The 22553-nt window shown below is 35.5% G+C and overlaps 1 protein-coding gene across 2 annotated transcripts in view; it reads right to left on the bottom strand.

Moving 5' to 3' along the window:
- LOC106457919 (potassium voltage-gated channel subfamily H member 8-like) overlaps positions 1–22553 on the bottom strand; it is a 51679-nt gene that overhangs the window by 10053 nt on the left and 19073 nt on the right. For both annotated transcript variants that reach the window (XM_022384198.1, XM_022384203.1), the window contains exons 5-10: positions 21497–21687; positions 19541–19778; positions 18120–18280; positions 8658–8862; positions 5606–5788; positions 1978–2177 (exon numbers count right to left, since the gene is read on the bottom strand). In XM_022384198.1, the coding sequence (XP_022239906.1) occupies positions 1978–2177; positions 5606–5788; positions 8658–8862; positions 18120–18280; positions 19541–19778; positions 21497–21687 (1178 nt within the window). The remainder of the gene's footprint in view (positions 1–1977; positions 2178–5605; positions 5789–8657; positions 8863–18119; positions 18281–19540; positions 19779–21496; positions 21688–22553) is intronic.

The raw sequence follows: 22553 nt of genomic DNA, 5'->3' as shown, positions 1-22553 counted from the left end.
AGGTTTCTAGCGTTATAGTACTTCTAGACTTAACGTCTGAGTACATTGAGTGGGAGGGTGGGTAGCATATATATATATATATATATATATATATATATTTGACTCACGGCGAATTACAGTCCATTTGTCACGGACGAACTTAAGGCTGAAGATTTTTGTAACGACCTTTCTGCAGAAAGATATCCGTGTAGAGAGATTGTTGTTAGACGATTTTGAAGAAGGGGACATTTAATATTCTCAGTGAAACCTAATATTCGGCACAACAGAGCGTTTTTAACACAGCAACGAGCTCCCAACTTACACCCCAATTCAAAAACTTATTACAATGAAGCTTAGCATATCGCATGGTTACCATTAATGAGATAGGGCCCGGTATGGCCAGGTAGTTAGGACGTTCGACTCGCAATCTGAGGGTCGTGCGTTCGAATCCCCTTCACACCAAACATGCTCGCCCTTTCAGCCGTGGGGGCGTTATTATGTGACGGTCAATCCCACTATTCATTGGTAAAAGAGTAGCCAAAGAATTGGCGGTGGGTGGTGATTACTAGCTGCCTTCCCTTTAGTCTTACACTGCTAAATTAGGGACGGCTAGCGCAGATAGCCCTCGTGTAGCTTTGTGCGAAATCCAAAACAGACAAACAAATTAATGAGATAATAAAAAAGATTTGTAGTTGATGACAAACTTCTTGCACTTCCAAAACAGCTTTTATGACTAAAGAAACTGAAATGACAGCAATGAAATTCGACCAAATACCTTTCAAGTCTCCTGATGCACCTCCAATGGACTTTTATGTCATAATTGTTTCTGCTTAAAAGTGGCCTTGAAAGCCAAAGTCCATGTACAGGGAAAGGTTTCAGGAAAGAGGCGTGTTCTAAGAATGACCTCACCGTCCTTCACAGAAGTTTTATTCAATGAGACGTCGAGTAACAGAGTAATTGTTTGGTTTTGATGTATAGACCATCAGAATGAACACGATCAACAGTGGAGAAAGTAGTTCCAAGGACAGCGCGGGAACATCGCTTTTATAAAGTGCAGTTAACCTCAGTATATGAAAATTTTCCGTTCATTGCTAGACTAACATTGAAATAAATTATGGTATTACCACGTACGGATATTTCAAGAAATGTGGCTGTTCACAAACATGGAAAATATACTATATATATGTAGTTATAAATATGATAGCAATACGAAAATTAAGTTTTATAGATTTTCTATTTTCTTTGACGATTTTATGTTCTATGTTTTTTTTTCTCAGTATCATTTCGATAGTACTCAAGATTAATTAAAAGTACCGTTTAGCAGCTAAGACTGATTGTCACAAAAGTCAACGACCCACAAGTAACCTTTTCGAGGCTACTTTTATTTTTACGTAATAACAATGGTAAATAATCATCCATGCACAGTGGGCTTTAGAAAAGGTTTTAATGGGTCAGTATTTTGGGCATAGTGATTATAATTCTAAAGGAAAACGCGCCCAAAATGCTCAAAAACAAAGATGGTAGCTGTTTGTTTATTGAATGCTGTAGATTAGGTATTTTATAAGGATGCAACCAGTGAATAAGTTCAGTTTATTTGTTATGATGTGAACGGTCATCATCAGCACGTGGTGGAAAAAATATTGCTGAACTGATTGCAAAAAAATTATCCTTACTAACTTGGGGCGGAGAAGTAGCCATTGTTAAATATAGTTGAACTTAAAAGTATAACATTTTAACTATGACAGTGATCGACTCTAAAAATGTGTGAAAGAGTAAGAATTTTGAATACTGTTGGGTTTAAAAGTAATATTTTAGATCAAGATATAACACAATAGGTATCCTTGACATCTTAATTGGAAAGTGGGGGGGGGGGGTTCGTTATGGTCCACCCTGCAGGTAACGTTGAAAAGCTCCATGTTCTTATTATGGTGGACATGGAGTATAATAAGACAACGTGTATACGTCTACATTCAAGAACGACAAAGTAAAGCCTCATACCTCATGTTGGTCAATCCCGTTGTTCAACGCCCACGTGGTTTGAAAGTAGTCTAACATTCTCTGTCGCAACTCTTTTGAGATCTGATGAAGCCTGAAAAAGTCCTTTAAATCTCTTAGTTTTGTTTGGTACTGAGAACGCCTTGAATACATCCGTTGTATAATCGCGGTCACATTTCCAAACACGACAGCATGCATTAGGGCTAAAATGAAAACATTAGTTGGTATCAGTCCTTAATAAGGTAATTCCCGGAACAAAATTTACTCGAGTTAGAAGAACAGTTCAAAACGTATATCCTTAAAGCTAATTCAAGATTATCTCAAAAACATCAGCTTAAAATCAAAATATTTATACTCCCTTAATTGATATCAAACAGTAAACAACCGAGGGATATGCGAATAATCTTATACACACGCCTGCCTACCCACCAGTACAAAAGTAAACTATTCTACAAATTGAATGTGGGTTTGAAAATCGACGTCTTGTTTTGTTAAACACAACAGTTTAATTAATATCTGTGAGGAAGGCTATTGTAAGCGAAATAGCACACTAGTTCCCAACTTTTTTCACTTGACAAAATAGCAGAAGCTTTCGGCCCGTTAGGAGTGTATTGGTTTATAGGCCTATACTATACAGAACATGACCTATAGATATGAAATACACAGGATGTACATAGTTATATATGGGGTTGCAAAAACAAGTTTAGAAAGGATTTATAATTTCAATAATATGAATATTTATTCAGAAATAATTATGCGTTCACTGGGTGTTTCTGAGGGCCATCTTTTGGGAACCGCGGAAATAGTGTCAGTTGTTGTTATATTGGACAGTAGTTAAATAATATTGTTTTCAAAAAGTGGTTAAATTTACCATAAGGCTATTTTGAACAGAATGCTCAGGAGTCCAGGACTAATTGGAGTTATTCCAAAGAAACCTTCTTACATTAGGACTAAACAGGATTGTTCTAGGACTATCGAAAACACTTTAAACAGAACTATCCGAAACAAAAGTTTTCGTTAAATATGAATGAGCCTAATCTAAGTAAGAGTTTACAACCAGGGGAACCATTGGAAAGATGCCTCAAAAGACAGTTTCTGTGAGACATTTATAGTCTAATCAGATTAACACACATACGCAAATCACGCCATAGCGTAGGGCCCCGCGAGGTCAGTTTTTCTTTGTTCCCTCCCCCAAGCCTTTTGCGGAATGGCGCTCCTGTTTACATCATGACTGAAAAAACGTAACGAGTTCTTACCCTACCAGATTTATACAGGGCTTATTTCACCTGTTTACATCAGGACTGAAAAAAACGTAATAAGTTCTTACACTATCAGATTTAAACAGGGCTTCTTTCACCTGTTTACATCAAGACTGAATAGGATCTTTCCGAACTTTTAATTCAGAAATAAATATCGGACTTCTCTAATCAGGACTTTAGGAGTATTCTATTCATAAAAGGTTATGACCTGTGTTTCAATTAACGTCAGGACTAAAAAGTATTATTTCAAATTAGCTTATTTATGTCAGAAGCAATTGAGCCTATGTGAATTTGAAACTAATTAAACACACCATTTCGCGCCTGAACTACATAAGACTTTTCCAAACACAACCATTTACACCATGATTAGATAGGACTATTCTAGGCATACAAATTCACATTGGGACTAAATATAAGATTATTCTGAAGAGAAAATTTTAAAATAGAACTAAATCTGATTTACTTTTATACAGATCTATATAGATGTATAATTAGATGAATAATTAACAATTGTAACTACACCAGTTTCACCAAGGCCCAACACGTTCTATTTTAAATAAGCCCCTTTTTTCCAAAAGCATCTAGGACTATTTCAAACGTAATATTTTTTAATAAGATCGGCTCTAGAAGTGGCGTTGGATCATTTACTCTGACTCCTAATTGGCCCCTGAATAAAGAAGGACTGGCTACTTTCTTCCAAAAGCGCTCTGTTTAACGTGTTTCTTGTTTTGATATCTATCTAATTTTGACCCTATATGATTTCTTAGTCAAGTGCGTGGCTAGGATTTTCTTTGGGAGAGTTAGTTTCTGCTCGTGGTGCATCTTTATTAGATATATGTACAATGTATACTCACACGCGTAACACTGCACGTGTTATGACGAAGACCCGATGATGAACAAGTTGCGTTGAAATAAATATTCATGAAAGTTTTGAAAATGAACTGGATAGCATTCTACTCCTTACTTAATTGAAGTTTAGGTGTACTTCACAGTTACACGTATGTAGATCTCTTGTTAATAACTATCTTGCATCTTATTATATGTCATATAAAGTAGACTCTCTGGCATTTGAATCCTCCAGATTAAGTGTCGTGTCGAACTTGCTATGGGAATGTAAGTGTGCACACCTTCTTGTCAATAAACTTTATAGTACGTGAGATACCTAACAATATATTTTCTTTCTCTATGGTGTTTAATTGTTATTAATATCAGAATTAAAAAGAACATTTTTAGCTCGTGTCTATGTGTACTTTTGGATTTCTGAGAATTTTATAGCAACACAATACTGACTTTATTAAAGTTTTGGGAGCATCTTTAAACTGGATCCATAACGAGTTATTTCGACATCGTGTTGTAGTCATAGATCCCTGAGAAACACATTAATGATCTGAAATACAGTTTTTGAGTTTGTACCCACGCAGTATTCAAAGCGTGATTAACACTTAAACGAGTTATTTCGACATCGTGTTGTAGTTATAGATCCCTGAGAAACACATTAATGATCTGAAATACAGTTTTTGAGTTTGTACCCACGCAGTATTCAAAGCGTGATTAATACTTAAGACAAGACGTGAGAGCTTTCGGAAAGACTCTAACTTAAAAATGCTGAACGTGATCGAATCTTTAACTTCATGACACGCTGGAACCGAATCTACTAAAAATTTTTGTATTGTTCATTAAAAAAAGAAACCAGATTTCCGATACTACATCAAAACACGCCGTACTTGACGTTCACTCTACTAGAAGATGTTCATTAATGATCTGAATGCAAGTTACACTTCTCAGATCAATACAAGCTTTTGTATAGTGTCTATGTTAGTTTCAAGAAGCAATTCACAGATATCAATAGAGAGGAAGCTAAGTCAATCATCTAAGTATACGGTTCAAATGCTTCCTCATCTGTGTAAAAGAATATGCCGCTACAAGTAGTTGTTGTTACCTGTGTAAAGGAACATGCCGTTGTTACCCGTGAGTACCATATACTTTTGTATAAGTTACGAAAGGTTAGCCTAATGTCAATAACTAGTTGATTAGTTTCAAATTTTTTCGTAGTTTCAGTGGCGTTATTTCAGAAAACTTCTAAAATTGAGGAGTGGGGTGGGAGTCAAGCTGTGTCAGCGTATAGAACATTATCTGTAGTGTACCTCTTTCATTCTTTTGTGAAGACAAGATCTATCACCTTATATTCTGTCTGACATTCTGCAAAGTCTAAGGGCAGCTCCCGTCGGCGTCCTATAGCAAATGACACCTCTAAACTATTTGAAACCAAAAAAGCAACGTCCTACCCTACAAATTCTCGGGGCAGCTCCTTCACTACCCCATGACAAATTACACTCTTGGACTGTTTGAAGCCAAAAAAAGCAACGTCTTACCTCCAATCAACATAGTAAGAATGGAGAATACTTTTTCTGCGTTGGTGTTAGCTGATACGTTTCCGAAGCCTACACTTGTTAAACTACTGGTTGTGAAATACAGGGCGGTGACGTAGGCTGTGGCGGTGTCCGTAAAGTTAACGACGTCACTGCCGATTTTATCAGAGAGTTGGTGCAGCCATCCTGAACGAAACAGATCAAGAAAAAAGATTTTTTTTAGTGAAGCAACTAAATATGTAACCTAAAAAATAAAGTAATGCATGGGGAAGAAATGGGTAAAGATTATATTTCCCGATGAAAGAAAAAAAGACGAAAGAAATGTTCCAACTTTTTTCACTAATATTTACATAAAACTTCAAATCTAAACTTGATGCAAATGCAACATTTTTAACACCAATACCAAAATACCATTTGATCTTCTTTATACAAGGCCACAAGTTTAGCACAATTACGCAGCAGCGGCATATATTTTGCATAATTTACGTATGATCACATAATCAATGATTGACTACTGTATAATCAAAGTTTGAATTTTTGGATTCAATAAAGTCTAGGTTAGTGTTAGCAGATTTATGACTTTTAACTTAGGCCAGATATTTTGATTAGTTGTTTGTCAAGTGATTTCTCAAATCTAAAAGTGTGTTTACTGTTGTTAGTTTAAAAAAAATGAAAGTGTCAAATGGATTTTGATGTTGGAATTATATTAACTATTACTAACATCTTCTCATATGTTATTGTTCCAAGCTGTTTTTACCTTAGGTAATAGTTGCATAATTTAAAATTTTCCTGCAAAATCAATACATAGTTTTTGTTTTTCATGCATAATCACTAAGTTTATGGTACATAATTTCAGCCCTCCGGTAGTACAGCGGTAAGTCTGAGGGCTTATAACGTTAAAAATCGGGTTTAGATACCAACTGCACAGATAGCCCATTGAGTAGCTTTGCGCTTAACAACAAACAAACATGTCATAATTTCATAGTTTTGTCTGCATAATTTAACCTTTTTTTTACCGCATAAAAACCTGAGACCGTGTTCATAATATAACAATACTAAGTGAGTGAAATACTGAGTGAAATCAAGCATATATTATAGAGTAAGTAAAGAGTGAGACCTTTCCTCAAGGATACCAATCGTGCATGATAAGACCACAAATCAATGGTCAATATTATTCTATAAGAAAAACACATGTGAGTTTCTTTATTTGTTTAAACACAACAATGGGCTATCTGCGCTGTACTCACCAAAGGGATCGAACTTACAATTTGAGAGTTATAAGCTCTTGATCTTACCGCTGAGCTACCGGGCGTGGAGCGAAACAAGCGTTAGAAAACAAAAAGATTACACAATTAAGAATAAGAACTAGGAATGCAACGTTAGTTGTGGAGAAATCATGTAGTTGATTTTCTTCGCAAAATGAAAACACTAGAGATTGTAATCTAGTTTATTTGTAAGCTATGTTGTGATATTTTTGATGTTTGTGTTAGAGTATGAAGCTACGTGCTTACCGAGGGTATCAAACCCCAATTTGTAGAGTTATAAGCACAAGCTTTTCGAAACATTTGCTTTGGAAAAAAATGTGCCACAATGAAAATATCGGTATTTATTGGTCGTAACAATAAGTATTAAATTATTAAAATGTCCAAATTGCGTTTGATTTATTTAAATAAAATATTTTATATTTATAATATGTGCTTCTAGTGTCTTCCCTTATTTCATGGCAAACAAATTTGACATGCAAAACAAGAGGAGGTTTAATACCTGTTGGATGAAGCATTCTCTAAAGAAGGCAGGCTTCTAATAAATATTTTTTAAAAGGAAAAAGAGAAGGACACTTAAATGCAGCGTATTGTTTAACGAACAATGAAGGTTGAGAAGTTTGAGAATATTCTGGTTTGTAAGCAATGAAAAACTCCATCACAGGTTAAGCGTTGTCAATGCATATTTTGCATTATTGAAAAAGTAGAAAGATGGTGAACGTAATCAACATCGTTTCGCGTGCTCTATTAAAACAAGTAGTGGAATCACAAGAGATGGCGCGTTTAACTCCTCTCTTTAGTCATTTTACCAATGAATGGTTTGCAGTTTGAGAACTGGCGTTTTGTTAAATGAGTTAATACATTAAATACTGGGAAGCCAAACAGTCAAAAATTTATTATTTGGTGAATAAAGCTTTAAGAAAACTTAATCTAAAATCTATAGTTATGGTAATCCCAAATTCGGCAAATCTTTCAAAGTAAAAGCTTTTTACACAATAAAAATATCCTCTTGATCGGTTTTGTTTCAGTGGGTCAGCAGTAAGTTTAAGGAGTTACAACGTTAAAAACAACAACTGCTACAATTACTTCAAAATTTTCATGAAAATCAGCGCATGGCCATCTCTAATTTAGAACTAATACACCGACTAGAAAGAAGGTAACTAGTCAACAGCACCAATAGACAACTCTTGGGCTACTCTAGTCTGTTCGAACAGTGGGATCTGACCGTCACTCTTATAGAGCACCCAAAGTTAGAGCAATATGCCTCAGATTGTGAAACCTAACCTTCACAATACGAGTACACTAACCACTAGGTCGTCCTTAGCCTTTTGTTCTGGACGGAACGTGGCTGGTAGTTAATGTTCCAAACTAGCTGCGGATTGAAAAGGTCCAAGGTTCGAGCCGTGATATATCACTGAACACGTTCCGTAAATTGTTTGGGGGTGTTATAATTTTGACAGTTAATCTCACCCTTTGGTCAAGAGTAACTAACATAGATGGCGAGTGCTGCTAGCTGGTTGACCTCTCTCTGGTTAGCAGTTTTAAATTAGTGATGGCACGCCTCAACTTCGGGGTCTCTAACCAGCCTGTGTAGTCCATGTGTCACATAAGGTTGAACATACCAAATGCTAAATTTTGCTTTCAATGTTTCGTAAAGAGAAAAAATAGGTTCAGTGTTTTCAGGGTTAGAACTGTATTTTGCATGATTTAAACATTCGGTTAGATTAATGCTAAGATATCAATTTATATAACAGAATACTATTCCGGGTATTAAACATGAGAGATGGTCTCACCCACATCCCAATTGGCTGGGTTGATTTCGATTTCTTCCAGTGCGATGACGTACCATATACAAGCCAACCAATGAGAAACCAGTGAAAACATTAGCATCAAAAGAGTAAGAATAATGGCGCTGTACTGAGAGTATCTGTCCATCTTCTGAAGAAGTCGAGCGAGACGAAGAAGTCGAGTAAGTTTCAACAGGTGCATTGACGTATCCTGAAAATGGAAGAGAACTGGAAGGAGAACAAAGAAAAAGGATTCTAGCTAACCTTTCTGCTTTCTAGAAAAATAATGAGTTCGGACTATTACACGGAATAATCTGGGACTCTACTGTGAATTAGGTATTTTAAGTACAAAATTTGTTTGAATAAAATAGATATCAACAACATTGTCATTGGAAGGCCATTTATGAAAGTTCGAGATGCTCGTCAAAGGAATATCCAAGTAAATTAAGTTCCCATTTATATTGAATTACAACAAGATGCTTTAGCGATTTAGCTATTAATGATTGTTTTCAACGAAAAAAAATTGGTGATATATTGAAAGAATCTAAGCTTAATGTTCACTGTCTAAACCATAAACGTACACTACGAGATTCGAGACAATTGTTAATATGTTTGTTAAACTCCAAAACGATCAAAAGACAACACCGAATCACCAAGCTGTAACATGGTATAATCAGAGATGTATAGGTAGTATTCTGTTAGAAAGGGTAGCCTTGGGGACTTAAATAAATACATCCTATGCACCCTTCTCTGTCGATTTTTGTAGGAACATTTATAAGACACATTCTCCACAAAATTCTTTGTCAGGTTACAACATTGACCTTTTCACTGGAAAGCAATAAATACTTCATCAATTATTTGCAATGTTATTATACATCGCTCAAATATGCCTTCTAGCTTTCAGACAAAGCGCACCTGTTCTACAGACACTACACTAAGTGTACATTTAATAACAGTGATGTTTCAATTTTCACATGCTAGTTTCGATTACATCAGTAGTAAATACCAGCGGAGTAAAAAAATGTGCTGCGCAACATTACTCTTTTTAAAGAGATTACCAATTCTGTTCAAAATTAATCTAACTAAGGTAATTTATAAATTATTTATAAACAGCGCACCTGTTCTACAGACACTACACTAAGCGTACATTTACTAACAGTGATGTTTCAATTTTCACATGATAGTTTCGATTACATCAGTAGTAAATACCAGCGGAGTAAAAAAAATGTGCTGCGCAACATTACTCTTTTTAAAGAGATTACCAATTCTGTTCAAAATTAATCTAACTAAGGTAATTTATAAATTATTTAAGACAATTGTATCTAACAAACGAACTAGAAGTACAAAATGTCATAAATCGATACAAAGAAAGTTAAAAATCATAATGACTAGAATCCATTAAATCATTCACATGGTTACCTTAGCTGCTGACAACATTTCGAAAGATCACTCAGTCGATAACCTTTACATTTTAATTTGGACCTCATTTTACCCACAATCGTGTCAGTGTACGAATACTTAGTATACGTTCAATACTGCTTACAGAGAGTATTATTTCTGGGTAAACACTAATAATTAACATTAGTTCACTGTAGTCGGTTTCTGTATTTTTCTCACCATTGTACTTATTTTGATATATCAGTTATTATTATTTTATTTTACTTACGTTTCGGTTTTTATTATTATTATTTGGTTGAACTCATTTACATTTTCCTACAATTTTATCTAACTTAGATAACTTATCCTTGGAAAGTAAAAAGTTTGTCTTTTTTGTTCTGCCAATTCGGCTTCCCTGAATTTTCGGATTCTATTGCAATAACGCTTAATAATAACGAAAGGACAAACTTCTTGGTTCCTACGAAATGTCAGCAAGTTTTCTTGACGTTTTGTCAAGTCAGCAGTTTTCAACGGTGTTACAAGTGTAGGTTAAGCATTCCGAAATACGATCCGTAAATCTTTTCTGAAGCAAACTAAGATCACTTTTCTAAACCTGAACAAAACTTTCAACTGTGGCTCGAATATCAAAACCTCAAATATTCGGTCTAATATTCGCTGTAAATGTTGTTTGCAGTTGCGCTTCAACCTTTGTGTTCTTTTTTTTTCTTCAAAATAAACTACGTATTTGTGACAAAAACATTTAGTAAAAATAAATAAGCATTCAATCAACACTTGGTACTTCTGATATAAAACGTTTATGTTGATACTGTTGATTGTTTATCTTAACGATTCGGACCTAAACCGTCTTTAAGACTCAACTACAGTCTTTACAAATAAACATTTGTGTTTGACAGTTAAGCCTACAGAAGGGCTTTCGCCCGATACGTATTAAAGTGTTTTTTTGTTTCTTTTCTTTTTCAGATGTGTGTGTGTCTAAAGGTTTCTTCTTCATTCGAGCTACAAAGTATTTTCGAGTCAAGCTCTTTTACACGCATTACAAAAAGCATAATTTGTTCTTGTACTCCATGTTCTAGTAAAAATTAAGTCGAATTAGTTTAACGTTAAAATCCATATTCTTTTCTTCAGTAAAAATGTATCGTGCACTGACATATCATTTTTCCCCCCTTTTAATGTTTCATCTTAGAGTGTAAGGTCAAAGTTCAATGTCTTACTTATGCGGCAAAAATATTTACATTTATTTCTATTGTAAAAACATAACGTTTACACACACAAATAACGCTATCACTCTGTAACAAATACACAAAATACACAGTACTGTTAAAGTACTCAGAACCTATATATTTATTGGGGAAGGGGGCTCAATCAAATGTGAAATTTTTAGGGTTCCCTTGTGCTGCGACTCCCACAGTGGAATAGTGGTAAATTTACATACTTACGACGCTAAAATCCGGGGTTCGATTCCCAGCGGTGGACACATGTGGCTTTGTTCTAAAACAAACAAACATGTGCTGAGAGAATTTGGGTACCCATGATCTATGTTTCTCACACTAGCCTTTGCCCTCACCAGTTAAGGAATTAACTAACACCTACATGCCCACTAGCCCCCCAACTCTTTCCTATGGAATTATTTCACAACTCCAAGTGGATATATTAAATGCTGTTTTTGCTCTCATTTCTCAAGCATGTAATATGTAAGGCTAAAACTCACAATAAGTATAGCTGTGAGGCTCAACTCCAGTGAAGAAGTTTAATATGAATGCTAAAGTTTGTCGCTCTCTGTATTAAAAACTTTAGTACGTTATTGAATTCTGCCACCAAAGATAACTACTCCCTCTGCAGTGAAAAAATGTACTAATGTATTCCGGTTTTATATTATATTCGTCTCGGATACTTGCGAAAATGTACATTCTCTTATATCGTACTCACAGTTTTAAAATGTGGGGCGAGTTTCTATGGCAATGAGATGCGCACGTGGACCTTGAGATTCCCAGTACGGCACCCAAACTATTTTGTCACACCCAGTACAATTTAGCCTGGAATCAAAGTTTGGTACCTTCTCTATGAAACGTTTGTATTACACTCAAGTAGCTTAGAGCTAACGGGATATGGAATAAGAGTATTATTATAATAAGACTGTAAAGATGTGTTTGTTCAACATAAGAATAAGCACATATGATTGTATAACAACATCATGCAAAGATACGTAGGCATTGACTTATGTTTCTCTCGGTGGGTGCTCGTGTATGAAAAAAAAAATGATGGGTGTAGGGCACATTCTTGATGAGACAAATTATATCAAAAATAGACAAAAGTAATAAAACTTAGTTTTATATGTACGAGTCACAACTCTCTCAATAACCTTCGAAATCTGGTCACAAGACGGCGTTACAGACTTTTCCGTTTAGATCAAAGTAATGTTTGCTTGTATCTAGCTGCTAAAATACTGTGTTACCAGTCAAGATACCACACATTTCTTATTGGTCTACTCCATGGGTCAGCAATCTGCGGCTCTTGCTCTGTCTGCTGTGTCCACCTAGGGAAATCGAGCCTCTGATTTTAGCGTGTAAATACGAAGACTTACCGATGTCCTACTAGGGTATTTTTTTTTTAAGGTTAGACCATGAGTTCATATTGCGTCTCTCAAAATGTTTTGGTTTTAGACAAAAAAAAAAAGACTTCTTTTTTGATGGGTTGCCGACCTCTGACTCTACTAGCCCTTTATATCTCTTGGCTTTCTGGGCGAGTATTCTTCACAGAAGTAGGAGTATGGGATTACTCATGCTATGAATTCACTCGCAGAGTCAACGCTTTTGATGACGATTACACTTTACCAGCATGAAAAGATTTATTGAGGTTTTTGATTTCAGTCTTTGCTTTACCTAACAAAACCGGTTAATCGCGCTCTTTTTTTTTGTCGAATAAACAATCTCGTTGGCTGCTGAACACCTACACATTTTTTTTCTGTAGGTGTTCGGTCCCAAAATATCCATTGAGATAAGTTTATTTATACAAAAAAATTAATGAGATGGTTGTTCAAAACAGCTTCGTAAAGATATACGATTATAAAGAAGTGATTTGTTAGTTGGTAATAGTTGTGATATTACTTCACTATAACACATTGGACAAGTAAAGACTGATGTCATGATTATAAAGGTATGATTCATTATGGGGATCCTGGCTTTACCATCCAGAAGCTTGGATTTCCCTTCTCTTAAACAGAACTACTTCGTCGAACTCCACTATTTTCATATGTTGAATGCGGATCGAACTATCTTTGAAACAATAAAATATCGAAACTACTTGAAGACAGAATATCGATTCGACGGGCAATAATTATTAATGACGCCTATAGACCAACTTTCATGATTTGAGTTTTATCACAACGTAGTGATGTAATTAACCAACTTCTTCAAATAGTGCTTTCATCTTTCAGCAACGATATACGGTGAATGATTCTAGGACACTTCCACCCAAAATTTTGCACAACATTCATTTAACAACTGAGTGTTCTAATATACAAGTCTGTCCGCATTGTCAGGGCTCTCATCAAGGAAGACAGTGCACTAAATTGGAATGACCCCCATTTGCAATACCTGTCAGCTAGATCACCTCACATATTCTTACAGGTGTGAGGAAAACCAGCTCCAGAACCTATTTGTACTTTTACTGTGACATCCGTTCGTACTACCGATCTAGTTTCTCCTCCCTCGAACTCACTCTCTCATCTCCCAACGACAGACTACATTCTTTGATTTGTTATTATTACTCTAAAATATATATCCATTCCAAAGAGTCTTTGTCCTTGACAGCATCAGTTACGCAGCGTAGTTTGTCTACAAACTCAACAGGTAAGCCACATATTCTAAGTTTAATACTCTATTTCATTTCGTCGTTTATGGGGTCCTTAAGTTCAGGATAGATCGAGATCGCCCATGACACAGCCCTTTGTTATTTAATGTCAGCATCAAGAACGTTACCATTCAGCTCTTTGACACAGTTAAAAAGCAAGGAGTCATTTTCGATAAACGTTGAACTTGGAAAGCCCAGATGATGATTCTCAATCACAAAGTCACTCAATGTCTCAATATCTTATGATACCAAACAAGATTCTCTTTGGGTTTAAATCTACCATTCTTTTATGCACATATAAGTATTTTGTCCAACTCTCTGTCACATATGGTAATACTACCTCGATTTCTGCTTCTTCTAACTTTTACGCATGTCTTTTGGTTATGGAAAGACATGCCCTACGGAAAGCTTTCAACATAACATTGCCTTGTCCTACAAAGATGCTTATGATAGAATCATATTTTCTTCTTTAACTTTATACCTACGTAAGCTTCACATCGGATATGTTCAATGATATGTTCTCTCTCAGAATGTAATATTTTCTGATGGAAACTCTTGCCACCAGCTGATCATCACTTAAATTTGTATGTTATGTTCCTTCTAGTTGATAATCCTAACCATGTGGACATCCAAGTGCCAAATTTGCCCAAATATTTCCCCGAAAGGGGGCTGAAAATCGCTTGGAGGAGGTCACCTTTTTAACCACTCGCACCACTATACAGTAGTGTGTTGTCTGTCAGTCAGTCATTAGTCACTAAAGTGACGTCACATAAGGGATGCTTCACGTTGCAGTTTGTACTGTCGTGACGTCAGTAAAACGTGCGCATGCAAAGAACCAAGAGAAGAATTGTGCACTCTGTAGGTTACAACACAACATGATATATGACTTCAAAAGCAAGAAATAAAACATTTTTTTCTCTTGATTTTGGTTTTATTTAATCTTATATCTAGTATTTATCCAGATAGCTGAATAACTATTTTTATTTATACCTCTGCAATTTGTTCTGACTTCCTTTCGAAATCATTACTTCATTCACACACAGGTCTTCACGAATTCATATAGTTACACTTCCAGCACATAGTGTTAATTTTCAATTTCATCACATCTCTTGGCCGGATGAGGGCACAACCTTTCAATGGCCTGCCAGCCCCTCAGGATGGAATGAAATAAGAAGGAAATAAAATAAGTTTGTTTATTTTAGAGCAAAATCATATTGGGCTATCTGCTGTGTCCACCGTAGGAAATTGAAACACGGATTTTAACTTTGTAAGTCTGTTTACTTAAAACTGAAACAAAAAATTCTGAACTGAAGAATGTAGTTGTTCAACAGTGGACCATAAATATATGAAACCATTTTATAGAGAACTCAAAGGCTGTGACTCCCAGTTGTAGGACTTGAAAATTTTAGTTCTTGACAGATGAATAATACAGTTTTGCTTGTTCGACATATGGCTTTAGAAAAACGATTTTTAACAATGGAATGTGAATGTGATTAACAGAGAATTGCAAATATGTTACTGTTTAACATATAGGACTGTAAACTTGTGGTTGTTTAAGTAGTAACTATAAAACAAACCTGTTTAACATATAGGACTGTAAACTTGTGTTTCTTCAATAGAGAACTATAAAGATGTTACTGTTGAACACATATGACGGCAAACACATGGTAGTTTAACAGAGAACTATAAAATAAAACTGTTTAACACAAGACTGTGAACATGGTATTGTTTGGTATTTGATAGATGAATCATAGGTTTGATTGTTGGACAGAGGGATATACAAAGAGAATTTTTAATAATGTAATATAAAAATGAGTTTAGCAGAGGACTATAAAGACGTTCCAGGCAAATATTTAATTAATATATGTATAGTTTGTTTGTTTGTTTAAAGGTAAGCACAAAGCTACACAATGGGCTATCTGTGCTCTGCCCACCACGGGCATCGAAACCCGGTTTCTAGCGTTGTAAGTCCGCAGACATACCGCTGTGCCACTGGGGGGCAATATATATATAGAAAGTTTTACGCAGGTTAACTCCAACTTTCTGTAATGCCACAATATATCATTATGTTCAAAACCTGATAAACGTTGAAAAAAATACTTCTCAACTTTTGTCTTGTCTTTTGCCGAAAGGCTGTATATTTATAATTGTTATTGATCAAATGAGATTTCGTGCCAGAAAACAGTATTACAGCGTATACGTGACAAGAGAGCATTCTGTCTTCGGGAAAATAGATATAATTACAAGACCATATAAAATCAGACCAGCCGTGACCGCAGCATTGAGACGGAAATTAACAAGTTAAAAAAAGTCAAATGTGTTTACCATCCAGTCTGTGAGTCGATGAAACCAAATTCGGGGAATTAATTAGGCTACAAAGAAAGCCACGGTTTATGGTATTCATGTTATAACCCAAAACAAATGTAGTGCGATAAAGGGCTCGATCTGTTAACCTAAAAAAACATACTTTACTGCCAAAAGGACTCACTCACTTTTGTTTGGCTGCGAAGATACAGAGTTTAGGGGTTGTGCTGGATTGTGTTCTTCTTGCACAAAATACTAGAAGTGTTTACGCTCAGACAGGTACCGAACTTAGCCATCTTACAGCAGCAAGCGCCTCCAAGTGGCACAGCGGTATGTCTGCGGACTTACAATGCTAGAAACCGGGTTTCGATGCCCGTGGTGGGCAGAGCACAGATAGCCCATTGTGTAGCTTTGTGCTTAACTACAAATAAACAAACAATAAACAGCAGCAAGTAAGTTTCATTGAACATTCCGCATATACCTCTATCTACAGCACTCGCGTAAACCGCGGAGAAAACGGTTTTATGGAGCTGAGGATCCAGATTTTGTATTGTACAATATGTGCGGCCCCTATCGTGTTTTGTGTGGGATTTTGGAAACTGTTGCGAATTCGGAAACTTTGATGGGCAATTCAGGTTTCAGATATCGCAAGATGTTCAAATCTTTATTTAGAATTTATAAACAAAGAGGGCACTAGAAAGCTTTATTTGGGAACGAACCCACCAAACAAGTCTCCCTGACTCGCATACTTGGTGTTAAAATAAAGTTGCCATACAGTTACTAACTAGTAAGTCCTACAATTGAGAAAACAAAAAATTGCCAAAAATGATTATGATCATGTAAGCAAGCGAGTGTATGCATACGTATTAGTAAAATATTTTATAAGAATACATTTTCTATGCATTCTGGTCAGTATATTGGTACAAAATAATTGAACAAACACGAACAGCTATTTATTATTCATTGTGTGGCCACACATAACCATTATTATATAAACACTCTGAACATCTAAAGTTTTTACTTGCTGGATGTGTTTACAAGAACTTATAAAAACATCCAGCATATAAAGATGCTACTAGAGCAATTCCTATATACACATCCACCATATAAAGATGCTACAAGAACAATCCTTATAAGCACAACTAACGTGTGGAGATGTTACAAGAACAGCTTTATGAACCTACCCAGCATATATAGATGCTACAAGAACAATTCCGATAAACACATGCAGCATATAAAGATGCTACAAGAACAATTCCGATAAACACACCCAACACATAAAGATGCTGCAAGAACAATTCCGATAAACACACCCAACACATAAAGATGCTACAAGAACAATCCCGATAAACACACCCAACACATAAAGATGCTACAAGAACAATTCCGATAAATACATCCAGCATATAAAGATGCTACAAGAACAATTCCGATAAAACACCCAGCACATAAAGATGCTACAAGAACAATTCTTATAAGCACAACTAACACGTGGAGATGTTACAAGAACAGCTGTTATAAACGTATCCAGCACATGGAAATACTACAAGAACAATTCTAATAAACATATCAGGCATGTGGTTATATGTTAGTAAAGCAAGTGTCATGTGTCTGACCAAAGGACGATAAGCACTAAGATGACACACGAGCATATTTCTGGTCACGTGTCTTGAAATATGTACCAAAACGGAAATCGTCATGCTTAGAAGCCATTGTCTGGCCATTCTCTGATTATATATGAATACTTAAACGACATTTCTAGTTAAATCTAATATAAAATAACCTTCACTTTACGTTTAATTCATTATTTTAAAATAAGCACTACTTATTTAGGAAAGCTAAATGTAGATAAGTCTTAGATTTGTCCCTTATTTAAGAAATTAATGTCGTACATTAAACAGGAGCTACACGACTTACTCGATTGTAGAGGTCAGCAACATACAGCAGGTCGAAAGGCATGGCTGCCAATAAGTCTACAAGGAACCAACCACGCAGGTAATGAACGGCCACTGATTTTGATTTAGCCACCACTTCTCCTTTCTTGTTCACGAAGGTTGTGCGGAAATTAAAGGCAATATCTGTTGAAAATATACACGAGTGTAATTATATTTTTCATTCTTTAAAATCAGGTCAAATGATTATCTGGATTGTTTGTTCGTATAAACTTACGTTTTAAAGTTTTCTTCATAGTTAATTTTCTAAACGCCCCCAGGGGCTCAGCGTTAAAAAATCGGGTTTCAGTACTCATTATGGGCACAGCACAAATAGCCTATCGTGTAGCTTTCTGCTTAACAACAAACACAAATTTTCTAAAAGCATTTCATACCATGTAAAGGCCCCCCAGTGGCATAGCGGTATGTCTGCAGACTTACAATGATAGAAACTGGGTTGCGATACCCGTGGTGGGCAGAGTACACATAGCCCATTGTGTAGCCTTGTGCTTAACTTCAAACAAAACAAAAATACTACGTAAAGACATAACTTCACAATTAAGTTACTTTAGTTATTTTAATTTTCTTAAGCATATTTTCATTTACATAAGTACCATTTTTTTTCAGTTCGTGCACTTTTTTATTTTGATACTCTTAACGGATAAAAGTCTATTTTTAGTAAAAGAAATACCCAACACACTTCGTATATGTTTATTTCAATATACCCTAAAGAAATTATCTTTATAATTATTTTTGGTACCATTAGTTTTGTTTTGTTATGAATTTCGCGCAAAGCTACACGAAGGCTATTTGCGCTAGCCGTCCCTAATTTAGCAGTGTAAGACTAAAGGAACTCAACTAGTTATCACCACCCACCGCCAACTCTTTTATCAACGAATAGTGGGATTGACAGTCCCATTATAACGCCCCCACGGCTGAAAGGGCGAGCATGTTTGGTGTGACGGGGATTCGAACCGTTAGTAAAGGAAAAGACAGAAAGTAGTTTCTAATTCTCTTAACTTGATTTCAGAACTCAATGTTAAATTAGTAATAATCTAATAATAAAAGCTTTATTTATTAATAGCTTTTTGCGCATTTCTTTTATTATTTTGAAACTCCAACAATCTTCTTTTTGTAGTTTTTATTATTTTTTAATATTAAAAGTTACTTGAGAGTTAATATGGCATCCATCACAACTAATTACTTAATAATTTGTCACTTTAATCTATTTGATTTTGAAGTTATTGATTTTGATTTCTTTAATCCATTTTAATCTGTATTTAATCCTTGTTTATCTTTATCTAATTAATTAAATCTATATATTTAATGCAACTCATTTTTATAAAATATTTGATTATCTTGGTCATTTAATAATAATAAAAAATCAGTTTTTGTAGAATTCAGTACCTATAATAAACAGGGCTTCTACGATGACATCTGTGATAATAGTTTTATTTACTGATGGATTGATATGTGTATCCCGAAAGGCGGCGCTATATGGCACCATAATGGCTACGTAGAAAGTGGCGATAAGTATCAACCAATCCCAGCAGGTTTTAAATACTCCGTAGTGAGACAGAATGAATTTGGACTTCTTGATGGCTGTTGTTTTGTACTCTGGGAGAGAGGTGGAACGCAATAGGTTCTGTGGTGAGAAAAGGAACATGCATGAAGAATTCAATAAAGTCCATTAGTAACACAAACATTTTACACACCCTTCTGAAATTGATAAAAGACCTTATAACAACCATGCATGTTACCTGAATGCATCAGTCATGAGTGGATGATACTATAATTTGAACTAGCGAAGACAAGGGTTTCTAGAGACTGTGTGTACAATTACTTGAGCAAAATATGGCACTCAGCCACTCAGAAGGCTTAAGTAGTCCCAAGGCCTTCACGTAATGAGTAAGAATGGCTGCTCGATCTTCTGTTGCTAATGTTTAGTAATTATCCCAAAAGGTTATATATATATATATACACACAATAAATGTAAGCTTACAGTTGGAATCTGGTAATGTGTTTACTTGATTTCAGTAAACACGTTCACTAAAAGTGGTTTTGTTGCATCGCTTTGGCGTTGAATTACTCAGAAAGCGAACAGTGCCTTGTAAGAATTATTCGCGTTCACTGAACATAAACTTTAAACAACTCATTATTGGGCGCATGGAGTCCTAGGTTTAACTACGACTTCGTGCTCATGTAGAGGTTATTAATGTGTTCTCTGCGTTCTAGAGGAACAAGAACGGAAAGACGAAAGCACACTAGCTGTTCGTTGTATTAGATTTGTTAAATGTTATACAGAGTTTTGAACGTATTTGTTTTCAGACTTCAAAACATACGTAAGACAAGCTGATATTTCACACAGCAAATAATATGGTTTTACAACTAGCCTGCTTTTATCTCTTGCAGTGAAACAAGGAAGGTAAAGCAATATTTATAACATTATTTGTACTAGTTTACAACCAGAATGCCACGGAGTTGAATGAATTTATCGTACAGTCAATCGGCTATGTACAGTAACTTTAAAAGAACAGCAATACAAGGGGTGTTCATCCCCTCTAGAGCATAGTGGAGTCTCCTCTCCCTCAACTCTCATGTTCTCCCCTTAAAGTTTGATAACGAGCAGATTACCGAACATCATTTGTAATAATAGAAATACATATAAAGGTCATATAAGCTAAATCAAATCTAAGTTTTATGGACTCAAACCTGTCTAAATTATGTTATCATATATTACAATCGACGCTTAAGGAAACACGAAATGATTATTTCCCCCTCCAACAAATAAAGCCCTCAGTGGTATAACTAAGAAAAGTAAAATAAAACTCCCGATAATATATTATATTTTTATCTCAACCTTTTATTTTCACTAATTTAATTTTTTTTCCTTTCCCTCAAAAAATGTCTACTCTTAATCTTCTTCAAGGGGCACCAAGTAAACACATTTTGATAAAAAGTTTAGAAAAAACCGACCTTTATACTCCTGATATATATATATAAGAGAACTTTTTTCATTTTAACCAACGTTTCGCCTTTGCGGCTTCATCAGGGTTGTGTATATTAACCCTGATGAAGCCGCAAAGGCGAAACGTCGGTTAAAATAAAAAACTTCTTTTATATATATATCTGGAGTATAAAGGTCGTTTTTTTCTAAGCTTTTTATCAAAATGTGTAAATCCCCCCAATGTGCACTACTGAAAGATCAAGTAAACACAATGACTATGTAATATGCGACACACAGCTCAATTAACACGAGAATTACTATATTTTCGTAATCTGACGTGTTAAAGTATACACATTTAAATAATTTATATAACGCTGAAATTATTATGAAATGTACTACACACGTCGTGGACTTACGTTATTTATATTTAACTTCGGCTTCATCTTATCCTGCCGATAATGTCCCGACAGCTGGTATAAGACTGCCCGACTTCGACGCCTGTGGTAGTTGGAACGGGGAGCGCAGCTCTCGGGGTCAAGTGTCGCCATATGGTCAGTCGTCTGACGAAATGGAACGAAGATGGAAAAGTTTCCAGCAAGTGGGTTCTCTAAGAATCGGGATGATAGGTTTTTGAACTCAAATATAGTTAATCAGTAGTGTTTTGTTTGTAATAAAAATACAAGAAAAAAAAATCCGGAACCAACCAACAAACAAAACATCCTATAGTTACGACATCACCTTTGTAAAATATCATATGAAGAGTATTGGCCCACTTGAAGTAGCCATATGAAACACGATAACTTCCACAAACAATGAATAATACCAATACCTACTCGACAAACTTTTATATAAAACACATTTAATTAACGTATAAACAAAACACTAAAACAAACTAAATCATGTTTGGCCGTTTGTGACTTGAAATACGATGGTTCAGATGTCGATGAAATTATACAAAGTATGTGTATGTTTCTTGATTATAACACCTCTTAACTAACATGTTTTTCTTCTCTATTCTTCAGTTCATATGAACAGCAGTAGCAGTTCTTTGTGTTTACATTTACTGCTGTTTTGTTACGTGTAACGTTCACCCGTAGTTTGTTCTACCAGCGTAAAACACTCGCTCCCCGCTACGGGTTTTAAAGACCCCCCTCATGATTCATGGATCCCTAATGTACTGATCAAGTTCCTCCATTATCCATAATTACCCACATATTTGCTCTAGGTGGGGATCTGTACCCCCCCAAAAAAAAAACTGTTTGGACACCTGCTCATGATACCAGATCACGTGTGCCAAGTTTGGTCCCGCTAGCTGATGAATCCGTCTACTTCATCGGGATTCCGTCCATGTTTTGGACCAGGGAGGGTCAGGTTCAGCGTTGACATCTTCCTCCCTTTCGGGAATTGTTATTTTGTTTGCACTTTTACTGAATCCTGGGTAATAACCCTTGCTACTTTGTTGTTGCATTACTA

This window comes from Limulus polyphemus, unplaced genomic scaffold, assembly GCF_000517525.1.
Source record: "Limulus polyphemus unplaced genomic scaffold, Limulus_polyphemus-2.1.2 Scaffold20, whole genome shotgun sequence".
Lineage (NCBI taxonomy): Eukaryota > Metazoa > Arthropoda > Merostomata > Xiphosura > Limulidae > Limulus > Limulus polyphemus.
Note: the sequence above shows the minus strand (reverse complement) of the source record. Positions and strands in the feature narration are given on the sequence as shown.